The sequence below is a fragment of the Macrotis lagotis genome, chromosome X, assembly GCF_037893015.1.
Source record: "Macrotis lagotis isolate mMagLag1 chromosome X, bilby.v1.9.chrom.fasta, whole genome shotgun sequence".
Classification (NCBI taxonomy): domain Eukaryota; kingdom Metazoa; phylum Chordata; class Mammalia; order Peramelemorphia; family Peramelidae; genus Macrotis; species Macrotis lagotis.
This window is the reverse complement of record NC_133666.1, coordinates 672848468-672874209: the sequence shown is the minus strand read 5'-3', so window position 1 is coordinate 672874209 and position 25742 is coordinate 672848468. Positions and strand designations below refer to the sequence as shown.

The following is a 25742-nucleotide window of genomic DNA, read 5'->3' as shown; positions in this document are numbered from 1 at the left end:
CGCGGGGCGGGGGCCGGGCCGGGCCGCACGGACGGGGCGCGGGCCGCTAGGCCGCGCTGCAGCCCGGGGCCTCGCGTGGCCGCCGAGCCGGCCTCCCCTCGCCCCGGGGCCGGGGCCCGCGGCGCCCCCGGGGGGGGACACTGAGGCCGCGGGGCCGCGGGGGGGGCCAGCCCCCGGCCCGGCGCCTCCCCGGCCCGCAGCCCCCCATCGGGGCCCGCCCGCACCCCCGCCCGCGTGGGCTCCCCCGTCCCCGGGCCCGGCCCCCTCCCGCGGCTGCACCCCGGGCCTGACCCGCCCGAGCCCCCCTCGCTGGGCGGCCCGGCCCGGCTCTCGGGGCCCGGCCCCGGCCCCGGTCCTGCTCCTGCCCCCGTCCTGCCCCGGTCCTGCCCCGGCCCGGCTCTCGGGGCCCGGCCCCGGCCCCGGTCCTGTTCCTGCCCCGGTCTAGGTCTCGGCCCCGGCCCCGGTAGCCCCCCCGGCCCGGCTCTCGGCCCCGGCCCCGGTCCTGTTCCCGCCCCGGCCCGGCTCTCGGCCCCGGCCCCGGTCCTGTCCCGGTCCTGCCCCGGCCCGGCTCTCGGGGCCCGGCTCCGGTCCTGCCCCGGCCCGGCTCTCGGGGCCCGGCCCCGGTCCTGTTCCCGCCCCGGCCCGGCTCTCGGGGCCCGGCTCCGGTCCTGTTCCTGCCCCGGCCCGGCTCTCGGGGCCCGGCTCTCGGGGCCCGGCTCTCGGGGCCCGGCTCCGGTCCCGCCCCGGCCCGGCTCTCGGGGCCCGGCTCCGGTCCTGTTCCTGCCCCGGCCCGGCTCTCAGGGCCCGGCTCCGGTCCTGTTCCCGCCCCGGCCCGGCTCTCGGGGCCCGGCTTGGGCCCGTGGGCAGGACCGGGGCCGGGCCTGGAGCCGGGAGCGGGGACTGCAGGGACCATCCCCGCCTCCAGGGAGGCTGAGGCCGCAGCTGCGAGGTAGAGCTGGGACTCGAACTCGGGGCCCCGGCTCCCCGGCCAGGGAACCGTGGCTCCCATTTGTGGCCTCCTTTGTGGTTGCAGAGAACTTCTCCCACCCCGCGAGGCGGGGCCCGGGGAGGCCGCCGGAGCCCCAATCTGCCTTTCCTCCGAGCCGGGGTGAGAATTCCGAGGCCGGGAGAGCCTCCCCGAACCGTCCCCCCCAAAAAAGGTTTATTGAGGACTCCTTTATACACCCCAGTACTGCGTGCACAGCCCGTCCTCCCCTTCCTCCCTTGTGAGTAAGAGGAAGCCGGGCATCGGCATCTGACACCCGGGCAGGTTCTGGGGGCGCCCTCGGGTGCCCTCGTCGCCCGGCCTTTTGGGAGCGCTGCCCCCCGGGGTGTTGGCGGCTTTCCGCACGATCTTCGCCTGTCGGCGCTAGTTTTTCAAATTGAATTTCTAAAAAGGATCCTCTTAACGACCAGAGAAGGGGCCGCCTTCATCCCACCAGAGCCCATCTCCTGATGCCAAGCCGTGCCAGAGCGTGGCGCGGTAGTGCCTCTTGAAGGCGATGCCAACCTGGGGCGGGTCTCGGTCACGGACCATCCCGGTTGAAACGGTTGTGATTCACTTTTGAGAGGCCGGTGGTGGAGTGAGAGTTTGTTTGAGATGTTAGGTGTGGAGGTGAAATTCCAGTTGGGGTGCTTGGGTCTGGGGTGGCTTTTTGGTGGATAAGGGGATTACTCAAAGTCTTTCACCGAGCATCTTGCTTCAGCCACCAGAATAAGGGAAAAAAGGAAAATTGCAAGTTCCTTCTGTTTCTCAGCACGTTTTGACTCCTGTGTGGGTTGATGGGACATAATGTAGCTTCTCTCCCAGAGTTTCTGATGAGAAGGAATTGGTTTTAAGCCAGAGAAACAAAAAGAGGTGAAATACAACTTATTAGTAAAAGAGCATGACTAGATAATAGCTTTTATTAGAAAGTAAAGAAGGAAAAGGCATCCTTACAAAACCCTCGGGATTAGGGGTGTCGTAGACATAGCTTGGCCTCCCTGGGGGTGGCCCTCGAGCCGCGCCCGCCCTAGTCAAACTTGGTCACGCCTAGCCGGTCTCCTCAGCTTTTTCGAGTGGCTGGCATGGCTTTGGGGTGATTTTGATGGTTTCGACAGGGGCCAGGCCAGAGTCTGGCCCCATAGTTACTCTGCTGTGGCTCTTGAGTAAAAGCCCCTGGAGGTTTGGGGGGAATGTGAGCTGCTTGGTCCTCTGCCCTCTACGGTGGGACAGCCTTGCCCCAGGTTCTCTCATAGGTGCCAGGCCCCTTCCCAAAGGACTGTGGATGGTGGGCAGCTTTTAAGGAAAAGGGCAACTGGTCCATGTCTTTGACTCTCTTTTAAAAGCATTTGGCCTTTCATAAAAACCTTTGAATTCCCAAATAACATTTCCATTCTCAAATGTATTTTTAAATATCAGTAATTAGATCCTTATGGTTTACCTAGAGATACATTCATTCAGCAAGCACTTATTAAGCCCAGCCATGTGCCAGGGCCTGCTGGGAATACAAAGTCAAACTATGACATGACCCCTGCCCTCCAGGAGGAGGGGAGAAGCAGCTATATTTGTGTGTGTCCCCACCCATCCACCTGTGTGCATGCGTGCCCACCCGTCTACATGTGTGTGTCCACCCATCCACCTGTGTGCATGCATGCCCACCTGTGTGTGTGTGTGTGTGTGTGTGTGTGTGTGTGTGTGTGGCCACCCGTCTACCTGTGCAGGCCCACCCATCCCCATGTGTGTTCTCATATACTCAGGGGTCCAGGTGCACAGGAGGAGGGATTTCTTGCAAGCCTTGAAGAGCACTGCAGATTCTCCCAGACAGCAGGGGCTTGGGAGAGTTGGGGGAGCTGGGATGTTGCGGGGGGTGTGAGCCAGGCACTGGGAAGGAGGATGGTGCCCAATCAGCCCAGGAGCTGGGCAGGAGGGGGCTGTCCATGGCAGACTCTGCCTGCCCTAAGGGAAAGGGGGCCCCGTGGGAGTCTGAATTGGGGGAGGGGTTGGGCTGGGCAGAGATCCCAGAGAGGCCTGGGGCTGAGCCTGGCTGGGGAGGCCTGGACTAGACCTGGGGGCTGCGGTCATCTGATAGGAGACTTCAGCTTTGATCACATCTATGGTTAAAATGGGACTGGTGAGGCCGGGAGAGGCCGTCTTGTGGGCAATCCAGCCTCCTCAGCCAGCAAGGCCTTCAGGGAGACCTCCCTCCTTCCGAGGGGATTCAGACAGACCCTGGGCCTTGTTGGTGGTCAGTCGGAGGGAGGACCAACCTGCCTACCTCAAGGGCTGCGGGCTGCTGGGGGGATCTGGCCATGGAGGAGGGGAAGCTGGGTGGAGGATGAAGCCCGCTCCAGGAAGACACTGGGGCTCTATGCTTCCCTTCCCTGGGCTGAGTCCCAGCGGCCTCACCCTAGTTACGGCTCTGCGTCATGCCTATATACGTTCGATTGTCACCATGGCCCTCTGAGCCCCAGGGATGGGCAACACCAGAGACAGCCCCTGGAAGGAAGCCTTTCACTCTGGTCCGGGGCCCTTCCCAGCCGGGCTCCGGTGTCAGCCCCACCAGGCTGTAATCCTAGCTGCTGCTTCGAGACCCAGAGGCCCCTGGGAAACCTGCCCAGCCCCGTTCACTAGGGAAGGGAAGCCTGGGCCCCTGGGGCCACGCTTCATGCAGAGGGCATGAGTGGATGGGTGTCCAGGTGCTGAGTGTTGAGCAAGACCCTGGCCCAGGCTTCTCCTCCATCAATGGCTCTGGTTTTGCCTTGCTTTGATAGGAAGGAGGTGCTGCCATGGCAGAACCAAGCGTCCACTCCCAGAGAGCGGGGGGTGGGGGCATCATGGGGCTCTTCATCTGGCATCTCGTCATAGCTGATTTTTGCCTAGGGCCTCATTCGTTTGGCTTTAGTCAGTAGGAATCCCCCCTCCCCCGCCCCGAAGTCTCTTTGAAAGACTTCTGAGCTCGGTCCTCACCCAGCTACACATTTTCCCTCATGACGTCACCTTTGGAATTTGTCGTGGGATACTGGTGCCATTTGCCAGATAGCCTCGTGGCCTTTTGGTAAGCTTCTCGAATGCCAGGTTGGGAACATCTGCTTTTAGGTTGATTGTGTCCTTGGAGCCCCCCAAAATCCTGAGAAGTGGTTGTGTAGCCAGGGAAATGAGGCTCAGTGGACTCAGGGTCACACACCTAGATGGTGTCACGACGGGGATTAGACCTGACATCCCCTGACTCCAGGGCTATAGAGAGGGCAGGGCCATGCCTGGAGCCAGGCAGCAGGATCGACTTTGCCAGGCCAGGGTCTCCATCTTCTGACATGGTGTCTGACCTGATCTGAAGTCTGCTGAACTGTGAGTCTGATGTCCTGAGACTGTCCCTTCTCCTCTGATTTGCCCTTTATCCCTCTATGTCTAGCAAAGTTGGGGGCATAACGGGGAGGGCCCCGATGGCTGCTGCTGACTTGGAAGCCAGGTCCATCTTGCCAGCTGAGGGTGCAAAGGGTGAGTCATTGGTTTGGCAAGAAAGCTCCTCTGGGAACCTGGTGTAGACACGAGCAGGACGGAGAGCGGTGGTGGGGGCTGTGCCAACCTGCCTCGTCCTGGCCCAGAGCCTCTGCAGCAAGGCACGGCCCCTGGAAGTGAACGGCGGAGGCCGGGCCAGTCCCATGGTAAACTGGATGGAACGAGAGCCAAGCCCCTTCTACCATTTGGTTGTGCAGCTTGTATTAGAAAGCATTAGAGTGAAAGTGTGTGCATGTGTGAGGGTCGGTGTGTATGTGGGAGGTGTATGTCTGCGTGAGTGTGTGAGTTTATGTGTCTGTCTGAGTGTGTGTCTATGTGGGCTTACATGTGAGTGCATCCGTGTGTGTGCTTCCATGTGTCTTTATATATGTGTGTGTATGTATGTGCCTATTGGGAGGTGTGTGTGTGTGTGTGTGTGTGTGTGTGTGTGTGTGTGTGTGAGCACATGTAGGGGATGTCTGTGTGTCAGGGGGCATTTTTAGCTCTTGACCAGTTAGTCCTTGTCCAGTCTCACACTGAGGGGAGGAACTCAGTGGGATGCCCGTGTGGGCATCTGCTCCTCTCTCCCTTTGGGGCGTTGCTCAGAGCGTGGGGAGCTGACCCTGGCTAGAGCAGGTGCAGGAAGCCTCATCCACCTTGGTCGTCTCTAACTCCAGCCTGCTCCCCATTGACCAGGTTAGGAGGACGGGGTTGCAGACTTTTCAGGTTTGCTCCAAGTTTGCTCAGCCAGTTAGTTCCTGGCTGGAAAGAGGAGGGCAGCCCTCTTCCCGAATCACCAGGGGTGCCTATGGGGAGTCGATGGGATTGCAGCTCTAGGATCATTGACTGTGAGACAGAAGGGGACCCCAGGGCTTCCCACCCAGGGGGTTTATCATGGGCTGACATGGAGCAGTCCGGAGCCAAATGAGTCTTGAGACTTTGGCCAGGAGGCCGTTCACCCAGCTGCTTTGGTGGTGCCATGCTGGCGGGTAAATGGCCACCCCGGGGACTGGCTTTAAAATGCTGACTATAGATATTTGCAGGGTTGTTTGTTCACAGGGGCTGATGGATACGTGATAGCATGGTAAGACTTGGGGAGTCAGGAGAGCTGGGTTCAGATCTCACCTTCCACACAGAGTCTCAGGTTATGGGACCAACCAGAACCTCAGTTCTGGAGGGACCGGCCTCTAATGGTGGGGGTGAGGAAAGAACGGGCTTTGCCAACTTTCATGTGCCAGCTTACCAGGAACTGTGACTTTTATTTCTGTGCAGACCTGTGGTGAAGCCCAGGGCTACCTGGGGGTGGGTGGTCCAAAGTGGGCCAGGGGACTCCAAGAGAGGCCTGGTACACTCAGCTGGTGCCCTTCTGCTGTTGGCATTCCCTTTCTTCTTTGCATCTGCTTAGTGGAGTTCAGAGAGAAGTGGTCCAGGCCCACTGCCCAGAGATGATCAGTGGACTCTGTCCTTTTGTAGGTGACAAAAAGTAAAGAACTGTCATCTCTTCTCAGAGAGACAGTTCTAGAAGCAGTTAGCACTGGGTATGTCCTCTGTCAGTGGCCACATGGCTTTACTCTTTCTTCCCCGGTCTCTTCATTTTGAGACTTTGCATTCCATGTTCCTCTGGTGACAATATGAGCAGTCGTCCTTAAGTCTTTACAGATCATGGTTTTGTCAGAGATTTGTGCTGGGGGTTTTGTGTGCACTTGGTGGGGGGGCAGGGCTATGGGGGATGGGGGGGATGGTGGCAGTCCAAGTGCGCCTTGGGTTATCATTCCGTCTGCCCTGGCTCCTGGCCCGGCAGCCATCCAGGGGATGTGGGCTTGGCCCTTTGACCTTCTCCCTGCCTCCCAGAGGTTTTAGCAGCCCTGCTCCCAGAAAAGAAGGGAAGCCACTGGGCGAGGAGACGGAGCTCACACTCATATAGGAATATAGACTCATAGATCTAGAGCTGAAGGGACCTCTGATGTCCATTCCCACCACTCTGATCTCAGGCCCAGGGTGGTGAAGAGACTTGCCTCTGGTCATGCAATCAGGATTTGAACTGGGGGCTCTGTGTCCTGACAAAACAGCTATTTGGAGAAGTTGCAGCTTTTGTCTGAAGTGGAATTGGAGGTCACCTCTGAGCTCCGCAGATCTGTACGATGGAGCTCCCCCAGTCTTAGGCTAGACATTCTAGGATGTTTCTTTCGTTCTGGGCCGACTCAGGAGGGGGCCTTGGTGATCAGCCCAGGACCTGGGGAGGCTCCTGCATCCTGGGCCCAGCCATACATTCATGATCAGACTTAGTCAGGGAGGGGAGGATCTGCTTCTTTTTTGGAAATGTTTAGTTTTAGTTCTCTAGGCTAGAAAACCTTTCCCTCTTCTTTAAAATCAGCAGCATATAGCCTGCTAGTTCTCCTCTATCAGACCCTCAGCCTCTGCAAGGGCTTATGTGCCCTGTGCTCCAACCCATATCTGGATGGGAAGCCAGAAGTCATCCAAGTGATCCCTGTCTAGCCTCGTCTTGGAGAGCTGCAGGGAAATGGAGCCCCCCGCTGCCCAGGCATCCCTCCCACCTGGGCCAGCCGGGTTGTCTCTGACTGCCGTGTATTCTTTCCATTTTCATAGATTATCTTGATAATGGCAATAATAAGATGGCAATTCAACAAGCCGATAAACTGTTGAAGAAACACAAAGATCTTCATTGTGCTAAGGTGAGTCCGTTTGGCATAAGGCATTTTTTATTTATAGAATTAAAATACATAGACCAGACACACACACACACCCTCATACTGCTCATGCTTGGGCTTTCAACCACTTATAAACCACTTGCTAATTAATCTCCTAAGTGAATTTACCTCTGGCTTTTCAGACTTTATTGACTTTAATATAAAATGCTACAAATGCTTTTAAGCATTTTATAATAGAAGGTTTTATGTTTTCCACCTCCACATTATATATTGGGTCCACACCCCTCTCTCCATTTATGAGCATTCATTTCCCATTTTAAGTTAGCACTAGGCTCGAATGCCACATTCCTCTCGAAGCTCGACCACTCATTTTTCCTTTCTCTGTCTGTGGCCTCAGCCCTGCTGGCTCACAGTCCCCACGCATGTCCAGTGAGATGGGGGACCAGCAGGTCACATTTGCCAACAAGGGAAGATGCCCATCTGCTTTGGAATGACATGTCTGAGTTCCCGTCTCCTCCTTTTCATTCCTTTTCTAGCAGTTGGCTCTTTCCTTCCTCTTTAGGTCTTAAAAGCAATTGGGTTACAGAGGACCGGAAAGCAAGATGATGCCTTTGCCCTGGCGCGAGAAGTTGCTGCCCTCGAGCCTACTGATGACAATTCCCTGCAAGCGCTGACCATCCTCTATAGGGAAATGCACAGACGTGAGTCTTCTGTTTTACTTTGTATTTTTATAACGTAGAGTCTCTTTGAAAGATGTCTCTTTTGGATGTTAGGTTTTGGTATCCACTTGAAGACTCACAGGTAATTTAAACCATGGGAGAGGTAGGCACTGGCAGCTGATGTGTGAGCGGGGCAGGAGATGGGCAGGGCTGGGCACAGCAACTCCTACACCTCTTGGGCTCACAGAGCTCTGGGTCCCTTAAGGATTACAGCTGGCCTCTTCACTCATTTGTTCTTTCCTCTCACTCCACCCACCACTTGATGCCCTTCTCCCCATTTTTGTTTGTTCCAAGGAACTTGAAACATGCCTTCATTCTCCTTCAGGGGAACTGGAGGTCTCTGGGCCATGAATACAAGAGGGTAACCATCAGTCCAGGACCATGGGGGCAGTGAGTCAGATGGTCTGACCTCTGCCAGGTTTCCTTCCTTCGTCCTCCAGCCGCCCTCACTGGCAGCTCTGGGACGATGCTGGGTGCCTCTTCTGGGTGCCCCCACTTACCCCAAACTCCCATGCCATGTTGCCCCTCCTGGTGCCCTCAGCTATTAGGGCCACTCTTTAGAAATTATGTTGTCTGTATTTTAAATTTAATTTTCTGTGGAGATGGTGGTGTCCTCCATGCCCACAGTAGAATGTCAGCTCCCTGAGGGCAGGGTAGCCTTGCTGGTCCTTGTGTACTCAGGGCCAGCACTGTGCCAGACCCAGAGTTGGTGCCTAATAGCTGCTTGGTGACTGAGTGCATCTGAAGCCCTTTGGCCAAGTGGGGAAGAATTGCAGGTGGTGACCTCTTTTCTCTTGCCTGTCTCTATCACAGCGGAACTGGTCACCAAGCTTTACGAGGCCGCTGTGAAGAAGGTCCCCAATAGTGAGGAGTACCACTCCCACCTCTTCATGGCCTATGCTCGAGTTGGGGAGTACAAGAAGATGCAGCAGGTAACTGGCCTGCTGGCAGGCAGCAACCATCATGGCAGGGATGGCGAGGCCAGAAGTGGGTCCTGCGTCCACTCTCTGAGGGGTCTCGGAGCGCCTCATGTTTTGTCTGAACTGATAGAGGCAGATCTGGAGGCATCTGAATGGCCCAGCGGCAGGGCTGGTGTTGTGCTCTTAACTGTAGCAATGGCAGTCGGCGTAAGTTGAGACTTGAAGTTTACAAAGGACCTTATTTACATGGAGCCTTATAGTCCTGTGAATGGGGGTGCTCCTGTTGCCATTTTACAGGGAGAAAACTAAGGCCCTCAGTCACACAGCTAGGTTCTGAGGTAGGATTTGGCCCAGGTCTTCTGACTCCTGAGTCTAGCTCTCCCCTTCTCCCATCCTGTGGGATCTGGTGTCAAACTGGGCACCTCCTCCATACCCAGACACCCACAGAGATTACTCCAGGCCCAGTAGGTTCCTCATGGGCCCTGCCAGAGTTGGCTCCCATTTGGACTGCACTCTTTCCCAACCGCTGACCTAACCACAACTTCCCGTCCATGCTCCTTTCCCTTGGGTGGTGGCGGGACTAATGTCCCTGGGTCTTGCCAGCCCCTGCAGTCAAACTGACCCCTTACTAAGTGTGACTCCCTGCAAGCAGGGGCTCGCTCCCTCCCTCTGCCCAGCTTGTGGCACGTGGTAAGTGCTGACTTCAGAAATTTCCATTGGTGTCTCCATCCAGGGCACCCTCCTGCCTCTTCCTTATGTTGTTACCAAGTATTAGAAAGAAATGCTTGTGGGTTGATTGGTGAGTCACCTATCTATTCAGTACCTGCTCCACATAAAACATTGTGAGAAAGGACCAGGGTGCCGGACTGGTGCTCTGCCCTCCTGCAGGTCAACCTCTGACTTGGAGGAATTAGCCATAGAGGTGGCAGCTGGATAACGTGCAATAATGACAGACGATATTTGCCCTGAAAGGAGCCCTTGGAACTTGGGTGAGCCGGCTGGGCAGGTTGCAGCTTGTCTCAGCATTTCCAAATTAGGTTAACAGTGCCTATAAATGAAAATGGCTCTCAAATGTTTTCCCCTTGATTTTTATCTATTTTTTAAAAGGGCAGGACTCAGGTGGAGGAGAAACCTGCTACATTAAGGCAGTCTAAATCCCAACACACCTGAAAAATAACTTCACACCGAGTAGATCCACCAAGAGAAGTTTCTGGTTCCATTTGGGTTTTTGCTGCTGGCTTGCCTTGCCTTTTGGTTTTTACATCTCCTTCCTTACTTAGTGGGTTGTGGGCCGCATCTCTGATGCTCTGTCTCCTCCTATGATTGCACATGACTCGGGAGTCTTCAGGGACCATTTTAGAAATGCCAGCTCCACTTTCACGTGCTCATTTGTTAGGTTTGGGATCATATTAAACAGAAATCCTCTTGGCTCAAGGGGGGAGCCAGAGAAAGACCCCAGTGGTCACATTTTCCCATTAGCAACCCAACAGATCAGGGTTCACAGTGGGAATTGCAGCCCGTGGCCGGGGTATTGTTTAAATCAGCCGGTAAACTCAGAAAGTGTGGTGCAGTGAGGGGGTGGAGGGGGACGTGCAGCCAGCCATTTGTCACCTCTTTTGGCTTTAGGTGGCCCCCCCAGGCTGTGGTGAGTGCCTTTGACACCCCCAGCCCTGCTTTGTCTCAGAGGACTTTGTCCTTGATCCTCTGCACCAGTGCCACTGGCCTGTGAGAAATCGCACGTGGGAGTGGCCCAGGGTTTTCTGAAATCTTCAGGCCCCCTGGTCTTCTTTCCCTTCCCTCGGGTTGGTCCAGACCATCTTTTTCCATTTTAAAATAAAATTTTTAAAATTAAAATGCAGTGTGTGCTATTTCTTGGGAGCTGGTCTCTTTTGGATCTGTAGCAATATGATGTCTCAGATTCAGTGACTTTGTTTAGATAAACCCTGAAGCCAGGGTCTAGTGGTTGCCCATCTCAGACCAACTGGATTTGACGGGGACCAATCATCATTGAGAGCTTTCACTGAGTCCAAAAAGGCTCCTGAGTTAAAGACTGTCTTTTTCCTCTTTCAGGCTGGAATGGCACTTTATAAGATTGTACCCAAAAACCCTTATTATTTTTGGTCTGTCATGAGTTTAATTATGCAGGTGAGTACAGGGTGCAGAATGGGGAGGGGGAGGGAGTGCTCTTTCGTCTCAGGTTCTTCTAGCAGGATATGGGGTTAGGGCCATTTTCTGACACATACTTTGAGTCTTGCCTATTTTCTTTCCACAGTCAGAGTTTGTATTGCCTCTCCTCTCTAGAAGAGATGGTTTATTTTTAGGTGGCAGTTGTTCTTTTCTACTTGTCTTAATATACAGTGATATTGTGGCCCCAGGTTGTGGCAGCAGATGTTGTGGATGGGTCTGGGATGGAGGGCACTAGGGAAAGCTAACGCCATATTTGGATCTTCAGAGATGAATTAATTACCAGCCAAGAGCTAAAGACTTGCTTAAAAAGCCAAGTTAATCTCCTTTATTCCTAATCAGACATAGTCTCTAGCTGCCAGCAGTGAGCGGATGGGCCTGGGCAGGTGGTAGAAGGGGCTATGGCAGCCTTCGATAGGATGCTTGTGGTGGTCCAGCTGCCAAAGATGAAAGCTCAAAGTACCCACTCCTTGATGCTATCTCATGAAACGCTGCCCCCGGGAAGCCTGTGAGGCTCCATCCCACAGGGAAGGGAGCAGCAGGTTGACCAAAGCTCCATGACTTGGAGGAGCTCGATGGGTCATCTCGGGCTTTGCTGGACTGGGTGTTCCTCCCACCTTACCGGGCCACCTCTTAAATACATTTCAAGGGAAAAGTCAGAATAACATTGTATGACTGTGCCTCCATTTACAAAATAGATGTTTCACGGGAATTTTATGTTCTGGGAAACTCCTTATTTGAAGAAGTCTCAAGGTGATTTTGTTGTAATGAGCTTTTTCATGGAGTTTAAAATCACCCCTTAGGTAGATCTGCTTCATAGATCTTGGTGAGGATGGGTGGAGAACCAACCATTGATTGGTTCTTGACAGAGTTGAGTTGGAGGAAGTGTCTGGTTAAAGGCCACTTGGGTGACGATCTGATCTAAGTCTTTCCTTTCCCTTAGTCTATATCGGCACAGGATGAGAATCTCTCCAAAACCATGTTTTTGCCCCTTGCTGAGAGAATGGTGGAAAAAATGGTCAAGGAGGACAAGATAGAAGCTGAGGCTGAAGTAAGTATTCCGAGGTCAAGTTTCCTCTATGTACAGCCCTGGGGAGTGGCACCAAGTATATGAGCAGAGGAGAGGCCTGGAATGGGAGTCAAGAGTGCCTGGGCTCACATATCAGCTCTGGTTCTTACTGGCCGTGGGAAACTAGCCTTATTTGTCAGAATGAAGTAGTGTCCCACTGTTTGGGCCAATAACCTACATGGGGTTTGAGGATCAAATGGGAGAGAGAACAGAAGAGTTCAGGGCGGCCCCATAGCTTCTGTTAGCATTGTGTCTGAACAACTTCTGTTTCTGGAGCCTCTCTACAAAGTGGGCTGGCCACGGTGTTTCACATTGATGTTGCGCTCTAGCCCCTGGCACATCCACCTGCCTGGCTCACCCAGTGCACCAAGGATCCTTGGGGGGCAGGACCCCAACCATGGGTGTCACCTCCTATGTGAGTCTGGGATGAGCCGCCTCGTCATCATCCATTCACCTTGGGCTCACTCTCAACCTGTCTCCTTCTGACAGAAGCCAGTGTCTGTCCTTGTCCTCTGTGAGGCCCCAGTGCTGGCTGCTTCTCCGTGCTTCCCAGCTCCCATTTTCTTTTGGATTTTACTCCTCAGGTTGAGCTTTATTACATGATTCTGGAGCGCTTGGGAAAGTACCAGGAAGCCTTGGATGTCATCAGAGGCAAACTAGGAGGTAACTGCCCAGGGGTGAGGACAGGCCCGGCAGGGTGGGCACGGGGTACGGGGTGCTGGTCTTCAGGCTGTGAGTAGGCCCTTTCTCTATAAAATGACGTCGCCGAAGTCCCAGTCTTCAGCACTGTCTCAGAGTGGGACCCTTCTTCACACAGCTCCTCCAAGGAGTGCCGAGGAGACCCCAGGGGCCAGGAGGGAGCAAGTTTGCGGTAACCAAATGGCCTTGGCCTGGGGTCCCCCTCTTTGTGATGTCCTCAGCCTTGGGCACACGCTCAGTCTACGAATGAGGTGAAATCAGGTCCAGTCTGACTCTTGGAGTTAGCGACATGATTCTGTGTCGGTTGGCAAAGTCACAGCCCGTGGACGCCTGCCCTTGTGGCCCAGCCCTGCCTTCTTCTAACTGATTGTTTAGACTTGAGTTTGAAGTAGAGCAGACAGGGCAGCATAGTGGGTGGAACACATGTCTGTCAGCCAGCCGTTCCAGAAATGTCTCCTCGTGGTGTGTCTTGTGTGGGTGCAGATGATAAATTCTGGAAGGGCCCTGCTGAATTTGGGAAGGTTTTTTCATCATTTGTTTTCCTAGTCAGTGGAAAATAAAATACAGTCTTGGCCATGCAGCTATCTGCCACATATTGTGGGTGTTAGAAGGAGCTCCTTTTACGCGGGGGCCAGTTGAGGGTTTCCAAGGGTTTTCTTGCTGTGAATCCTGTGATTTAGTGCCCGGCACAAAAAGCCTCCTGGCACTCCCTTGCCAAGGTCAGCAGGACCAGAGCTTGGGCCTTCTTGGCCCCCCAGGTTCAGCCCTGGCACTTGGTGTTTTTCCCTCTTGTCCCCCACCTCTTCATCCTTCATTCTTTCCCACCCACCTCCTCCTCCTCTTCTGGCTGCCATCCTGGGCCTCTTGTGAGGAAACTGGGTTGTCCTCCAGGGGTCCTCCAGGAGGCCCCCCCATCACCCTCCTCACAGTGGGCTTGTTGGTTTTGGGGATCACCTCTTAGCAAAGGAACCCAATTAAATGAATCCCTTGGTTGTTGCAGAGAAGCTAACCAGTGAGCTGCAGAGCAGAGAGAACAAGTGTATGGCCATGTACAAGAAGCTGAGCCGCTGGCCTGAGTGCAACGCCCTGTCCAGGAGGCTTTTGTTAAAGAAGTGAGTCTACGCTTGGCACGGCGAGGAGGTGGGGAAGAGGGGCAGTGGGCTGGGCAGCACCGCCCTGGAGCCTGCAACCTGACCTGGACCAGGGCAGAGGTTCCTGCATCTGAGGCCAGGGAGGGCATTTCCTGCTCCCCTTAACGGCCCCTATTTTTTTGGTCTTTTCTGCCTTTAGCTCAGATGACTGGCAGTTCTATCTGACTTACTTTGATTCTGTCTTTCAACTTATCAATGAAGCCTGGACCCCTCCTGCGGAAGGAGAACAGTAAGTTGGTTTGTTTCCTGCCCTCTCTGGGGCAGTTGGACGGGAGGGACTGCCTGCACTTGGGACCCCACCTTCTCTTTCCCAACTTCCCACGAGTGGGCATCTCAGAGCTGGTGGAAGCCGAGGTCCCTCACATTGTCAGATGTTGTCACCCCCCTGGGGGGGGGGATTCCCCTGAGGGGCGTCCTCACAGAAATGACTGTGATGTAAAGCTATAAGCTGTCAGTAAAGCTCGTTAAAGAATAAGACCACCGTGGCCATGTTCTCATTTGGTGTCCGATGCTTGCTTTTCCGCCTGGTGGTACAGCTTTGGGTCGGGGGGTCCCCCAAGAGCCTATTGTCTGTTTTCCTCTCCAGCTCCCTGGAAGGAGAAGTCCATTATTCTGCAGAGGAAGCTGTGAAGTTCATTGAAGAGAGAATCCTGGAGGAGTCAAAGAACTCCCGTCACCTCCGGGGCCCGTACCTAGCCAAACTGGAGCTCATCCGGCGCCTACGGCATCATGGCTATAATGATGAGCACAAACTGGGTGAGGAGCGGTCAGACCTATGTGGGGGGGAGTCAGCTCTGAGGGATGTGGGGGGGCAGCTCTGGGGTGCTCCCATGGGGGCCAGGGTGGTTTTGTGGTGCTCCTGTGGTGGGGAGCTCTCTGGGCTCCTGTTAGGGGGGCTCTTTGGTGCTATGGGGAGGGGGCAGCTCTGTGGTGCTCCCTTAGGGACCAGGGTGGTTCTGGTGCTATGGGGAGGGTAAGCTCTGTGGTGTTCCTGTGGAGGGGCAGCTCTGTGGTGCTCCCATCTGCTTAGACAGATTTTGGACATGCCAGTGTGTTCCAGGATTCCCCACAGCTGACGATCTAAATCCACCACCAGAGAATGATTCTCTTTTTAAAGGGCGGAAAAGTGACTTTGAGATTCAGGGTTCTTCTATCAGTCGTGACACACGCACACGCGTGCGCGCGCGCACACACACACACACACACACACACACACACACACACACACATGCTTCCTTTTTGGTGCCCCATGCTCGTTGCCTCCCACTACAGTGAAGCCTTTATGGAAACCTCACAGAAAGTAATGCCGGGGACTTTTCCTTAAAGCCTGGGTCATTTCTCTGGGGCTGATTGTATTGGTCACTCCTTAACCACGAGACTCACCCTCTAGAAGTGCCATCACAGGGTGGGGTGGGGTGGGATGTCAGGATACCCCAGGTCCCCCGGCCAGTCTGGTTCTTCCTGACTCTGAGGTCCTGCAGTATGAGACAGACAGACAGGTTGGCGCCAGGCAAGGAATGCTGGGCTTGGTGTCTGGAGCCCCAAGTTCAGACCTTCCCCTCACACCAGACCTTTTTGATTGTTCTAGACTGTGCTCTTGACCCTTCCCACCCATCCTTCATACGCCATGTGGAGGCACAAGGCGTCCAGGTGTGACACCCCCGGCGCTGACAGGCACGCCCTCCGACGTTCTCTCTCCTTTGGTAATTTGGTGATTGTGTCTTGTAGGTGATCCAGAAGAGTTAATGTTTCAATATTTCAAGAGGTTTGGAGACAAGCCGTGCTGTTTCACTGACCTCAAGGTGTTTGTTGACCTCCTGCCTGCCTCCCAGTGTACAAAGGTAAGCGTGGGCTGGGCTGGTCCCAACGGCCCCAGGGGAGGGTCTCAGGCCACAAAGAGGAGCTTGAAGGCTCCACCCCTGTTGGGGTCTGGAGCTTTGGGGCTGACTGCTTGTTTGGAACTCCCCAAGGGGCCTGTTCAGCCCTAGCAGTCAGACTGCACTTGACTGACTAATCTGGAAACCCCACAATGGGACCGAAGGGACAGAGGCTGGATTGGAGTCAGGAAGGCTCAAGTTTGTGTCCTGTCTCAGGTGCTTCTTAACTGGGTGACTCGGGGCAAGTCACTGCCCTGAGATCAACTTCAGTTTCCTCATCTGTAAAATAGGGATCACGGCGGCTCCTCCCCAGAGGTGACATGAGATGATAATGGTAAAGCTGCCCAGGGGCTGCACTTATTTCCCTCACCTCACCTGCTTGCCTTCAAGCCCACGAGGCTCAGAGGAGAGACTCACCCGAGGTCCCAAACTTGAAGGCTGCTCTGGTCCCTGGACCTTCTTGTCTGTCATGACCACCTCTAGCACCCCCGGAGGTCCCCACACTTCTGGGTCTCTTCTGAGACCCTTCTTAAGAGTCTTAAAGACCAAGACCATGTTGAAAGGGCTTTTTTAGTTTTGTCCAATTCCAGTTGTAATTGGGAGAGGCAATTTTCAGAGTCAGGGATTCATTTGAGAAACAGTAAAGACCCTGAACCCTGGGCAGCATTATCTCTCAAAACAGACGCTGGGGAATGAGGAAGCTTGATCCAGGGGAACTCTCTTTGCTGCAGCGAGGCGCCCTCCTCCACCCCCCAGTCCCCAGTAGACTGAACAGTGGAACACTCCTGCTGGACAAAAAGCTGCCTGTCCCAGAGCTCCCCAGAAATCTCCGTGCCTCCTCCTCTGTAGTGTCCTTGGGACCTGGGGTTCATTATGGGCCCTGCCACTGAGGGCCAGTCTGGGGGTGTAGGCCTGAGGAGTGCCCTCGAGAGAGGGAGTGAACATCGGCAGAGCACGGGGCTGGCGCTGGCAGCTCTGCAGGCTCATCTGCGCTGCTCCTCTGTATAAAATGAGGGTGCAGAGCTGCCAGCGCCAGCCCCGTGCTCTGCCGATGTTCGGGCCGGTGGGCATCAGGGCATCTTGCAGCGTTGCTGCCTCTTGGAATCTGTCTCCGCCCAGAGCTCTCTCATTTTCTTGTCTCCAGGGCAGCAGATACTCTTCTCCCTTGCAGTTCCAGGGTCTCCCCTCTGTTTGCTGCTTCCTTTTTGTCTGTCCATAGGGTGCACATTGCCTCCCCCCATGATGAGATTGTAGACTCCTGGAGGGCAGACGCCGTCTTCTGCTTCTGTCTCCCTAGCATTAGCACAGTACAAACGGTGGATGCCTAATGCACGTGGGAGTGATGGGCTTTGTAGACCTTTAATCCACCTTTATTGGATTGACACACTTGGTGCGCAGTTCCCGCTGTCTCTTTCCTTGGCCTCAGAGGCCCTGCGCCAACCTTGGCCGGAGCTGCTTTCTAGCGGCTGCTCTTGGCTGCCTCTCTTCTCTTGTTCCAACTTGTTTTGCCTGTGTGGCTCTGCTTGTGGACACCCTGCTCAGCACCAACTCCCAACTTTGCCAGGCGTTCTGGGGAAGTCCTTGTACCCTTCCTTCTTAGACTCCTTTTCTAAAAGCACAGGATAACTGATTAGATTGAAATGCAGGAATCAAAATACTACAAGCAAACAAAAAACTGTTCATGGACTCCAGGGAAGAACTTGTGCTCTTGTCCTCGTCCCCTCTGCTCCGTCCTCGTACCGCTGCCAAAGTCCTTGTCTTCAGAGATCTGGTCTTGGCCAGCATGGCAGCACTGGTTTCCTTGCCTGGCCATCCTCCTCTTGCATCACTGAGCTGTCTGTCACGGGGGGCAGGGGCAGCATTCAGAGGGCTGGGCAGAGCTTGGGGAGGAAGAAGGTGAGTGACTGGTCTGGGGCGGGGGGAGCCACCCCAGGAGGGCCTGGCCCTGAGGCTGAGTGAAGAGCAACCAGGCGCCTGTTAGCAGGAGGTGAACACACAGCCATTGTCGGTGCCAGAGGACTCTGCATGTCCGGAGATCTCAAGACATAAGCCCAGTGAACATTTGCTGGTTAGACTAACCAACCTCCAACTCACGTGAACTGTGGGATCCCGGGGACGTCCCTCAACTTGAGTGCCTCGTCTAAGATGGGGTGGTTACAGCAGCCCCCTCATAGGCCTCTGGGGAGGATCAGATGAGACTTTAAAGTGGTTTAGGAAGGCTAGCGGCTAGGAGGGTGAGGACAAGGACGGTGATGAAGAGGGAATGCTGTGGGGGAGACTTTACGGGAATGTCTCCTGGGTCTGCTGGTTCTGCTCCCTTCATGCCGCATCAGTTCATGCAAGTCTTTCCAGGCTTTTCTGAAGTTCACCCATTCATGTCGTGCTCCATCACCTTCATATTACCACAGTCTGTTCAGCCATTCCCCCCGTTGATGGACATCCCCTCAATTTCCAATTTGTTGGCACTGTGAAAAGAGCATGCAGAAGGCTTTTAATAAATGTTTGTTGAAATAAACTGCATTCTTAGCTGATCTCCAAACTTCACTTAATTCGTCCAGAATCTTGCTCCTTCAGTTAATGTGGTTAAACCCAGTTCCTCCTTAGCCTATTCCACAGAAGCTGGGAGCTTGGAGAAAAGGCCAGATTGTGTCATCTCCAGCCCTGATCACAGGACTTTGCCCACATCCAGAGAGCCATGGGTGATTGGAAGATGGGCAAATACTTACCCTCACCCCTGGTGATGTGTACATTCCCCAGTGGTAGTGGGGGTCAATTGAAGGCAGCCCAATGGCAGAGGATGCGGGGGGGATGACCCTCAAATCCATCCCCATTCAGTTTGGGAGGCTGCAAGATAGAGGGCTCTGGCCAAGCTGAGAGAGATAGGACTAGGCCGGGGTAGGGAAGGCAGATGGCTGGGAAGACCGGGGAGACTCACAAGCTGTGCCTCTGTTTCCCTTGGCAGTTTATCAATCAGCTCCTTGGAGAGGTGCCGCTGTCCACCCCCACAGAAGAGAAGCTGGCCCTGCCGGCTGACATCAAGGGTCTGCAGCAGCACCTGTGTGTGGTTCAGCTGATGCGGCTCCTGGGCCTCTATCATGGCATGGATAAGGACCAGAAGCTGAGGGTGGTCCGAGAGTTGATGCTGAGATATCAGCACGGACTTGAATTTGGTGAGGGCCAAGCTCGGGGCCTCCTGGGTCCAGGAGGGGAATCAGGGGAGACTGTCCCAGGGATGTCCTCCTTGGGATGTTCACCCTGATGGGACATGGACTGGGGAACATAGAGTTCATTGTATTGATCCATGTTTTTATTTGCCATTAAATCAATGAAATGACATGATGATTAGCATCCTTCTCTGCATATAACAGTTTGTTCTTTGCCTAGTTAGCCACTGGGCAATTTTTCTTGGTCTTATTTGTGTTAATTCCCTAGATTACTTGGATTTGTGCTAATTTCCTAGGTATCCTGATACTAGATTAAGAAATATTTGTTGAAAACATACGTATAAGTTGCAGCTAGTTGGCACTGTGGATAGAACACCGGCCCTGGAGTCAGGAGGACCTGAGTTCAAATCCAGCATCAGACACTTAATTACCTAGCTGTGTGACTTTGGGCAAGTCACCCAACCCCACTACCTAGCCAAAAAAGAAAGAAAACATGTGTATACATACATATCTGTATGTGTATGTTTGAATGAGTGTGTGTGTGTGTGTGTGTGTGTGTATGTATTTATATTTTTGCTAATCTACATTTTCTTCTATCTAACTGAATTGATTTTGTTTGTGCATAAAAGTTTCTGGTACAATCCAAATCTGTGATCTTTCCCTTTTGTCATGAAGAATCCTCCCTCTACCTGGAGTTGTGAAAGATCCCACTGTTGGGGCAGCTAGTGTTGCAGTGGATAGAGCACCAGCCCTGGAGTCAGGAGGACCTGAGTTCAAATCCAGCCTCAGACACTTAATAATGACCTAGCTGTGTGGCCTTGGGCAAGCCATTTAACCCCATTGTCTTGGGGAGAAAAATCAAAGAGAAAAGGGGGGAAATGCCACCATCCATTCTCCCTCCTCCCCATTTTTTAATGAGAGGACTTTTTTTATATTTTAGCTGAGGGTCCCTTAGGAGCTTCTTAGTGGCCTGTGGTTCAAAATGTCATTGGAGAATGTTGTGTGAGGCTCAGGTGGCATGAACAGGCTCTGAACACAGTGACTACATGGAGGTGTGGAGGCAGCACTTGGGACACCTGGGTTTTGACTGATCCTGAGATGATGCTTTTTTTTACCTTTCCAGGAAAATCTTGTTTGAAAACAGAGCTGCAGTTTTCCGACTATTACTGCCTCCTTGCTGTGCACGTGCTCATTGACACATGGTTAGAAGCAGGTACACCATCCCCGAGAGTGGGTGGGAGTTCCTTTGGACAGATCTCCCAAGTCCTCAGGTCCCTCTGGCCAGATGACCACCATATTGAGCATCTGATAGAAGGGCCCTTGTAGGGGAGTCATCATTCTGGGCTCCATTTCTGGGGCTCCCTTCATCTGTTCACCCATTTCTAAAAGGTGACTTGGCCTTAACTTGAGTGTTAGATTGAGACACTTCCCAGGTCAAACCTGGGATTGGCACTAACCAGCTCTCCTTGCTGCCTCCCCCCCCCCCCCAATCGCCCTCAGCTGCACCTCTAGGAGGTGAAGCCCCTTCCTATAGTATTTCCCTGTAAGACCAAGACCCAGGAACAGCAGCCTTGAGGTGACCCCTGTCAAGACCCCAGATCTTGGGGGAATTCCCTGACTGGCCACAGATGTGCAGCCCAGAACCTTTGTTCACCTTGATGATTTTTCTTCATTTTTCTGCCAGCATTGTTGGATAATTTGCCTTTTTCTTAAACTCCCAGGTGAGGAGAGGGCTGCGTGGCAGGCCTTGACGTTACTAGAAGAGGGCTTAGCCCATAGTCCTTCCAATGCCCAGTTCAAATTGCTGCTTGTCCGAATCTACTGCTTGCTTGGGGCCTTTGAGCCCGTGGTGGACCTGTACTCCAGCCTCGATGCCAAGCACATCCAACATGACACCATCGGGTGGGTAGTATATACTCAGAATGCTGCCCTCCCTTGGCTCCCCGCCTCTAGGGCCTGGCAAAGTGCCATCCTCTGGGAGTGGATTTAGGGAACTTTAGAGCGCCAAGACCGGGGGTCTGCAGAGGGCCACCGCCTTGGCTTCCACTGTGATGAGCTGAATGGTACCTGAGTTCCCTTTGAGCTCTGAGCCCATCATGACATGGGACATGGGTACCTGCCAGTGGTCCATGAGCTTGGCCTGGACCAGTGCCCCTTGTCCAGAGGTTGGGGGCTAGGGCATATTTGTGGCTGACTCAATGAGTCCTTACTGCTGGGAAGTCTTTAATTTTTCCCTGGAGTTGAAGGTGGTGCCTCATCTGGCCACCTCTTTTTTTTTTTTTATGAAAGATCTTTTAGTATCTATTTTCTGCCTCTGTGAACCCAGCCTATAAAATTTGTGTTTTGTCCCAACTCTTTTTGTGTAGGGCAGTATCCATTAGAGAAGAATCTAGTATTTGGGGTGGGGGCACCCCTGAATCCCAAGTGGTTTGTCACAGTAAGTGGAGAAGGCTTTGGGTTTTAATGAGAATTAAAAGGTCATTGACAATCCTAGGTGGAGAGTGTAGCTCAGGGCTCTGAGGATCACTGCCTCTCCTTTCTTTAGCCTGGCAGGCGACCTCGGCTGCCCCCAGGGATGCGCAGTCCTAACCTGCCTGTGCTCTTCCTTCCAGCTACCTTCTGACCCGCTATGCGGAACCTCTAGGTCAATATGCTGCTGCCTCCCAGTCCTGTAACTTTGCACTCAGGTTTTTCCACTCCAACCAGAAAGATGTAAGTGAAACCTCTTTTGTGTGGTCTCAACAAATGAATGCCCCGACTCTAGTTAGAACAGAATTGCCCAAGTTGGGAGGGACCTTGAAGGCCACCCCTGAAGGGCCACAGGAACACACCAGGTTTGAGAAGGCTCTTGGGAGGCTCCTCCTCCCGGGGCCAAGCCTGTGCAGCCTGTTAACACTCTGAGGGGGCAAACAGGCATCTCTGGTCACATTCTTAGAACCTGGCACGGTCAGCACTGGTGCTGACATAGGACACAGAGACATAGTGATAAACCAGCACTGCAGGCTTGTGCTCTCTGAGGGTATGGCAAGGAGCTCCACAGCCTGTGCACCTTTCAGGCCTGAATCTGTCATTCATTGTCCTCCACTGGTATATCACTGGACACGAAGCAGAATGTCACAGACCGCAAGGACGGGCTTCCTTTTTCTCATTTCGTCTGACCAAGCTGAGCAGACTTGCACCACTCACCAAATTGGGTGCTGGCCACGCATCAGAGGCCGACTGAGTTTCTGGACAACTGGGATTCAAGGTCTCTGTGTGAAAACCATGAGCCACGCCAGGCTCTGCTGTTTGTTAAGAAAGGAAGGAGCCCCCCCAAACCAGGGCCTGGGGATGTCTCTCCTCCACTCCCTTTGGAAGTCACTGGGATTACACGCCATTGATCCCGGTCCTAGAGAGAAAGGAGGCTTGTCCTCACCAGCCGTGTGCTGGGCAGTGACTCTGAGCCTCTTGAGTTCCTAGGCCTCGGTTTGCATGGTGCCCATGTATTTCCTCTGTTGTGCTTGAACCTTGGACTCTGCCCAACTTCCAGAAACTGACTCAGCTGTTAGCACAGGGACTGGTGCACAAAGGCGATTAATAAATGCTGAATGTTGTTCGTGGCGAATGTTGTCAGTGACAAAATGAGATGAAATGTTCAAAGCAACATTTGTCCATGTTCTGGTGGGTGATGCTTTGGGGGGAGGGGGGCAGTGATCTTTCTGAGCAGCCGGCTGGTAGGATGGAGGGGAGAAGATCTCCGTTCCATGAGCACCCACTGGGACTGCTCCTGTGGTTCCCAGCTTGTCAGGGCTCAGTGAGCAGGTATTAGGGAGATGGCCTTGATGGACAGTGCCGGGTATGCCTGGTGCTGACTCCGTTTGTGTAGGGCAGTACCTGACAGTGAAGGAGAAGAAGAGCAGACCCTTCCCCTTGCTAGGAATATGGGTGACAGTATTTGGGGTGGGGGGCATTCCACCCTGTATTTCAAGGAAATTGGCTTCCAGGATTACCTACCCTAGCATTGGGCTCCATGCTTTTCTCTTTTTCAAGTTTCTCTGCTTGTCACAGATCATTTGCAAGAAAACATTTCATTATGTTTTAAAATACAACAAACCAAGTTCTTTGGAAGAAAATCAAAATGTCCTACTGGTTTCTACTTTCCAGCCAAATGTGGCAATGACTGAAGAAATGATTGCTTTCACTGGAGACACCTTGACTTCAGTCGTCATCTTGGGGGGTTTTCTGGTTTGTAGGAATCTAAGGGGGTGAATTCAGCCCTGTTTCCTTGTCTTTGAGCATGCTGGGTTCTTTGAAGGCCCTGTCTTTACAAAGAAGTGAATTTGTTTGGTCAGTGGGCATTGAGGAGGCTTCGTTACATGTTTATAAAGGTGGTTCTCTGCTCTTGAAATATGTCTGAAGTCATCAGTGATGGTCTTGAAGTTGTCCAGAGCTGAGGGAATATTGGAGGGAAGAAGAAGGCTTAGGACACCGCCCAAGGAGGAGATACTTCCAGTTTGGATGATGGCTCTGAATGATTTGTTCTCTCTCTGTTTGCTATTTGGCTGATGGTGGCTTGTGGTAGAATACTTCATTGGTCTGAAGGTTAATGACCTTGCAAACTGGAAATGGCAACAACTCAGTCCTTTAGCTTTCTGTGGAAGCAGGAACCAGGACTTCTCCTAAAGTTGATTTATTTTTAATATTTTCTATCAAGAAGATCCAGTTTATTCCCTTGTCATCAAGGTACTCCCCCTCATGGACCTAGAGAAAAGGCCCACGCCTGTGGATGACAGCAGAGCCATGGAAGGCAGTGGCTGGACCAGAGGATGCCTCTCCTGGGGACAACCCTGCACTGTGGGCCCCTGGGTCTTCTGGCCCAAGGCAAGGATTCTGCATGGAGATGAGTCCACTGGGATGTCGGCTGGAGCTTACTTAGCTTGTGACAAATGCTCAATGAGAACTGGCAGATGGCCTGAGAGGGGACCAGCTACTGTCTTCTCTGCAGTGGGCTTCTTCCAAGCTTTCTTTGGAGAGGAGAGGGACATTTTAGGGTATTCTGCAGGCAGGCCATGTTCTGGAGATTCAGGGCAATGTATCTGTGTGTGTGTGTGTGTGTCTGTCCATGTGTCTGTCTGTCTGTTCATTGTACTTCCCCCCAGCAGCACTTCCATTTCCCTAAGTGACCATTCAGTTTGAATTGCTTTGAAATAAATGTGTCACAGCTCCTAGGAGAGAAAAAAATGACCAAACACAGGTTTTAACTCTTCCTAGTTAGGAGACTGATGGGTTCTGAATGAGGTCTTCCCTCTGAACGAATGACTGCTCTTAGATTCCTAAAGCTGCTAGAAATGACTTTTCCGGACTTTGGAATCTGCTCTTTTAAACCATCAGCACCGTTAGGTTGGCATCACAGAATAGGTGTGATTCTTTGCATCTGTGTCTCTCCTGCCCTTTTTACAGTGATCAGGGTTCATTTCAGAAGTCCAAAGGGGACCCAAATCTCCTCGGTGATGTAGAAATAAATACAGACGGCTCCCGGACAGCCTCTTGTGATCGCCAGCAGAGCCCTCTTGCCTGCAGTCTCTGAGCTGGCCCTGGCTGACTCCTCTCCTCCCTTGGACACTCTCCTTCCCTCATTTTCCTGATCCCCCTCCAGGGGGCTGGGGCACAAGCAGACTTAAAAGAGGACCATCTGTCTTTTGGCAAGACAAGGCAGGGGGCTTCAGTTGCCCTTCTAGCAGAGTCCTTTCATTTTTTTTCCCCTTGCATTTACACTTGGGCCACCAGAAATGAGAAGTGCCTCATGTCTGAAGGATTTAGTTAGCTTGGGGTGGGTGGGTGTATTGAGCCATCAGTCTGCTCCCAAAGCCACTGCGGCCTCCCCCTGGCTCCTGAAAGCCCGCTCTCCCCTGCCCACTCACCCAGGCCACGGCCCCTGTGCCTCTGGGGAGAGTAGCCTGAGCCCTCGGTGGGCACTCCTGCCCTGGAAAGAGGTTACGTGAGGAGGTTCAGGTAGTCCTTCCCTAAGCCCACAGGATCACAAGTAATCTTGTTAATTTTCTTGTGTCCGTCCGTCTTTAATTTCTCCAGATACTGCAGGCAAACAGCTCACCGAGGTGTCCCGTGGGGGTTTAAAAGCCGCATCGAGTGCAGTTGAATTAGCGCCCCTGGCGCAGTCCCGCGGCCTGAAATGAACCCTGCGAGGCTGTTTATCAGAGGGTATGTTGTTGACTCTTACCCTATTTTCCTATCATGCAAATAGTCCGGATGTAATGGAGATGGGACGAGGAAGCCGAGGGAGGCTGGCAGGAAAGAAACTGGTGTAGAGAGCTTGTGACTGGCAGGCAGGCAGGCAGCAGCGTGTCGTTTTTTGGCAGATATTGGCTCTTTGTGGAGGTTTTTGGAGGCTGGTGCTTTCTTGGGTCCTGAGGACACTCCCTCCCTCAAAACTCTGTTCGCCACGATTTTTCTCTGGCTGCTACCCTAGGGTGACCGTCCTCCTCTGCTCTCTTGGGCTGCATCTCCGAGGGTCTGTGGGCATTGGCTTCAGGTCACAGACAGCTTGGGTCCTCGGCATCATGTCACTTAGATGCTTCCAGAATTTGGGGGCTTTAATCCTTCGTGTCCTCCGAAAGGACTGCTGTTGCTGCGAGCCTTTGTGGTTGATAATGTTTGGCGTCTTGCTTAAATCTTGGTGGTCTGTGATATTGTATCCAAAACAGTAATAAAATGAGGAGAAGGAGCCAGCATGTCTTTGGGCCTTTTTTATTTTTTATTTTTTTAGGTTTGGGGGGCTTAGGGGGATCAGGGTAGACAAGACTTTATTTTTTGAAA

The 25742-nt window shown here is 53.3% G+C and overlaps 1 protein-coding gene across 1 annotated transcript in view; it reads left to right on the top strand.

Moving 5' to 3' along the window:
• Positions 1-25742, top strand: part of NAA25 (N-alpha-acetyltransferase 25, NatB auxiliary subunit) — a 35165-nt gene that overhangs the window by 185 nt on the left and 9238 nt on the right. Inside the window, exons 2-15 of the mRNA XM_074205759.1 lie at positions 7085-7170; positions 7709-7847; positions 8679-8797; positions 10856-10930; positions 11913-12020; positions 12623-12701; positions 13738-13849; positions 14028-14117; positions 14475-14644; positions 15617-15729; positions 18728-18935; positions 20053-20142; positions 20651-20831; positions 21542-21641. Of these exons, the coding sequence (XP_074061860.1) occupies positions 7085-7170; positions 7709-7847; positions 8679-8797; positions 10856-10930; positions 11913-12020; positions 12623-12701; positions 13738-13849; positions 14028-14117; positions 14475-14644; positions 15617-15729; positions 18728-18935; positions 20053-20142; positions 20651-20831; positions 21542-21641 (1670 nt within the window). The remainder of the gene's footprint in view (positions 1-7084; positions 7171-7708; positions 7848-8678; positions 8798-10855; positions 10931-11912; positions 12021-12622; positions 12702-13737; positions 13850-14027; positions 14118-14474; positions 14645-15616; positions 15730-18727; positions 18936-20052; positions 20143-20650; positions 20832-21541; positions 21642-25742) is intronic.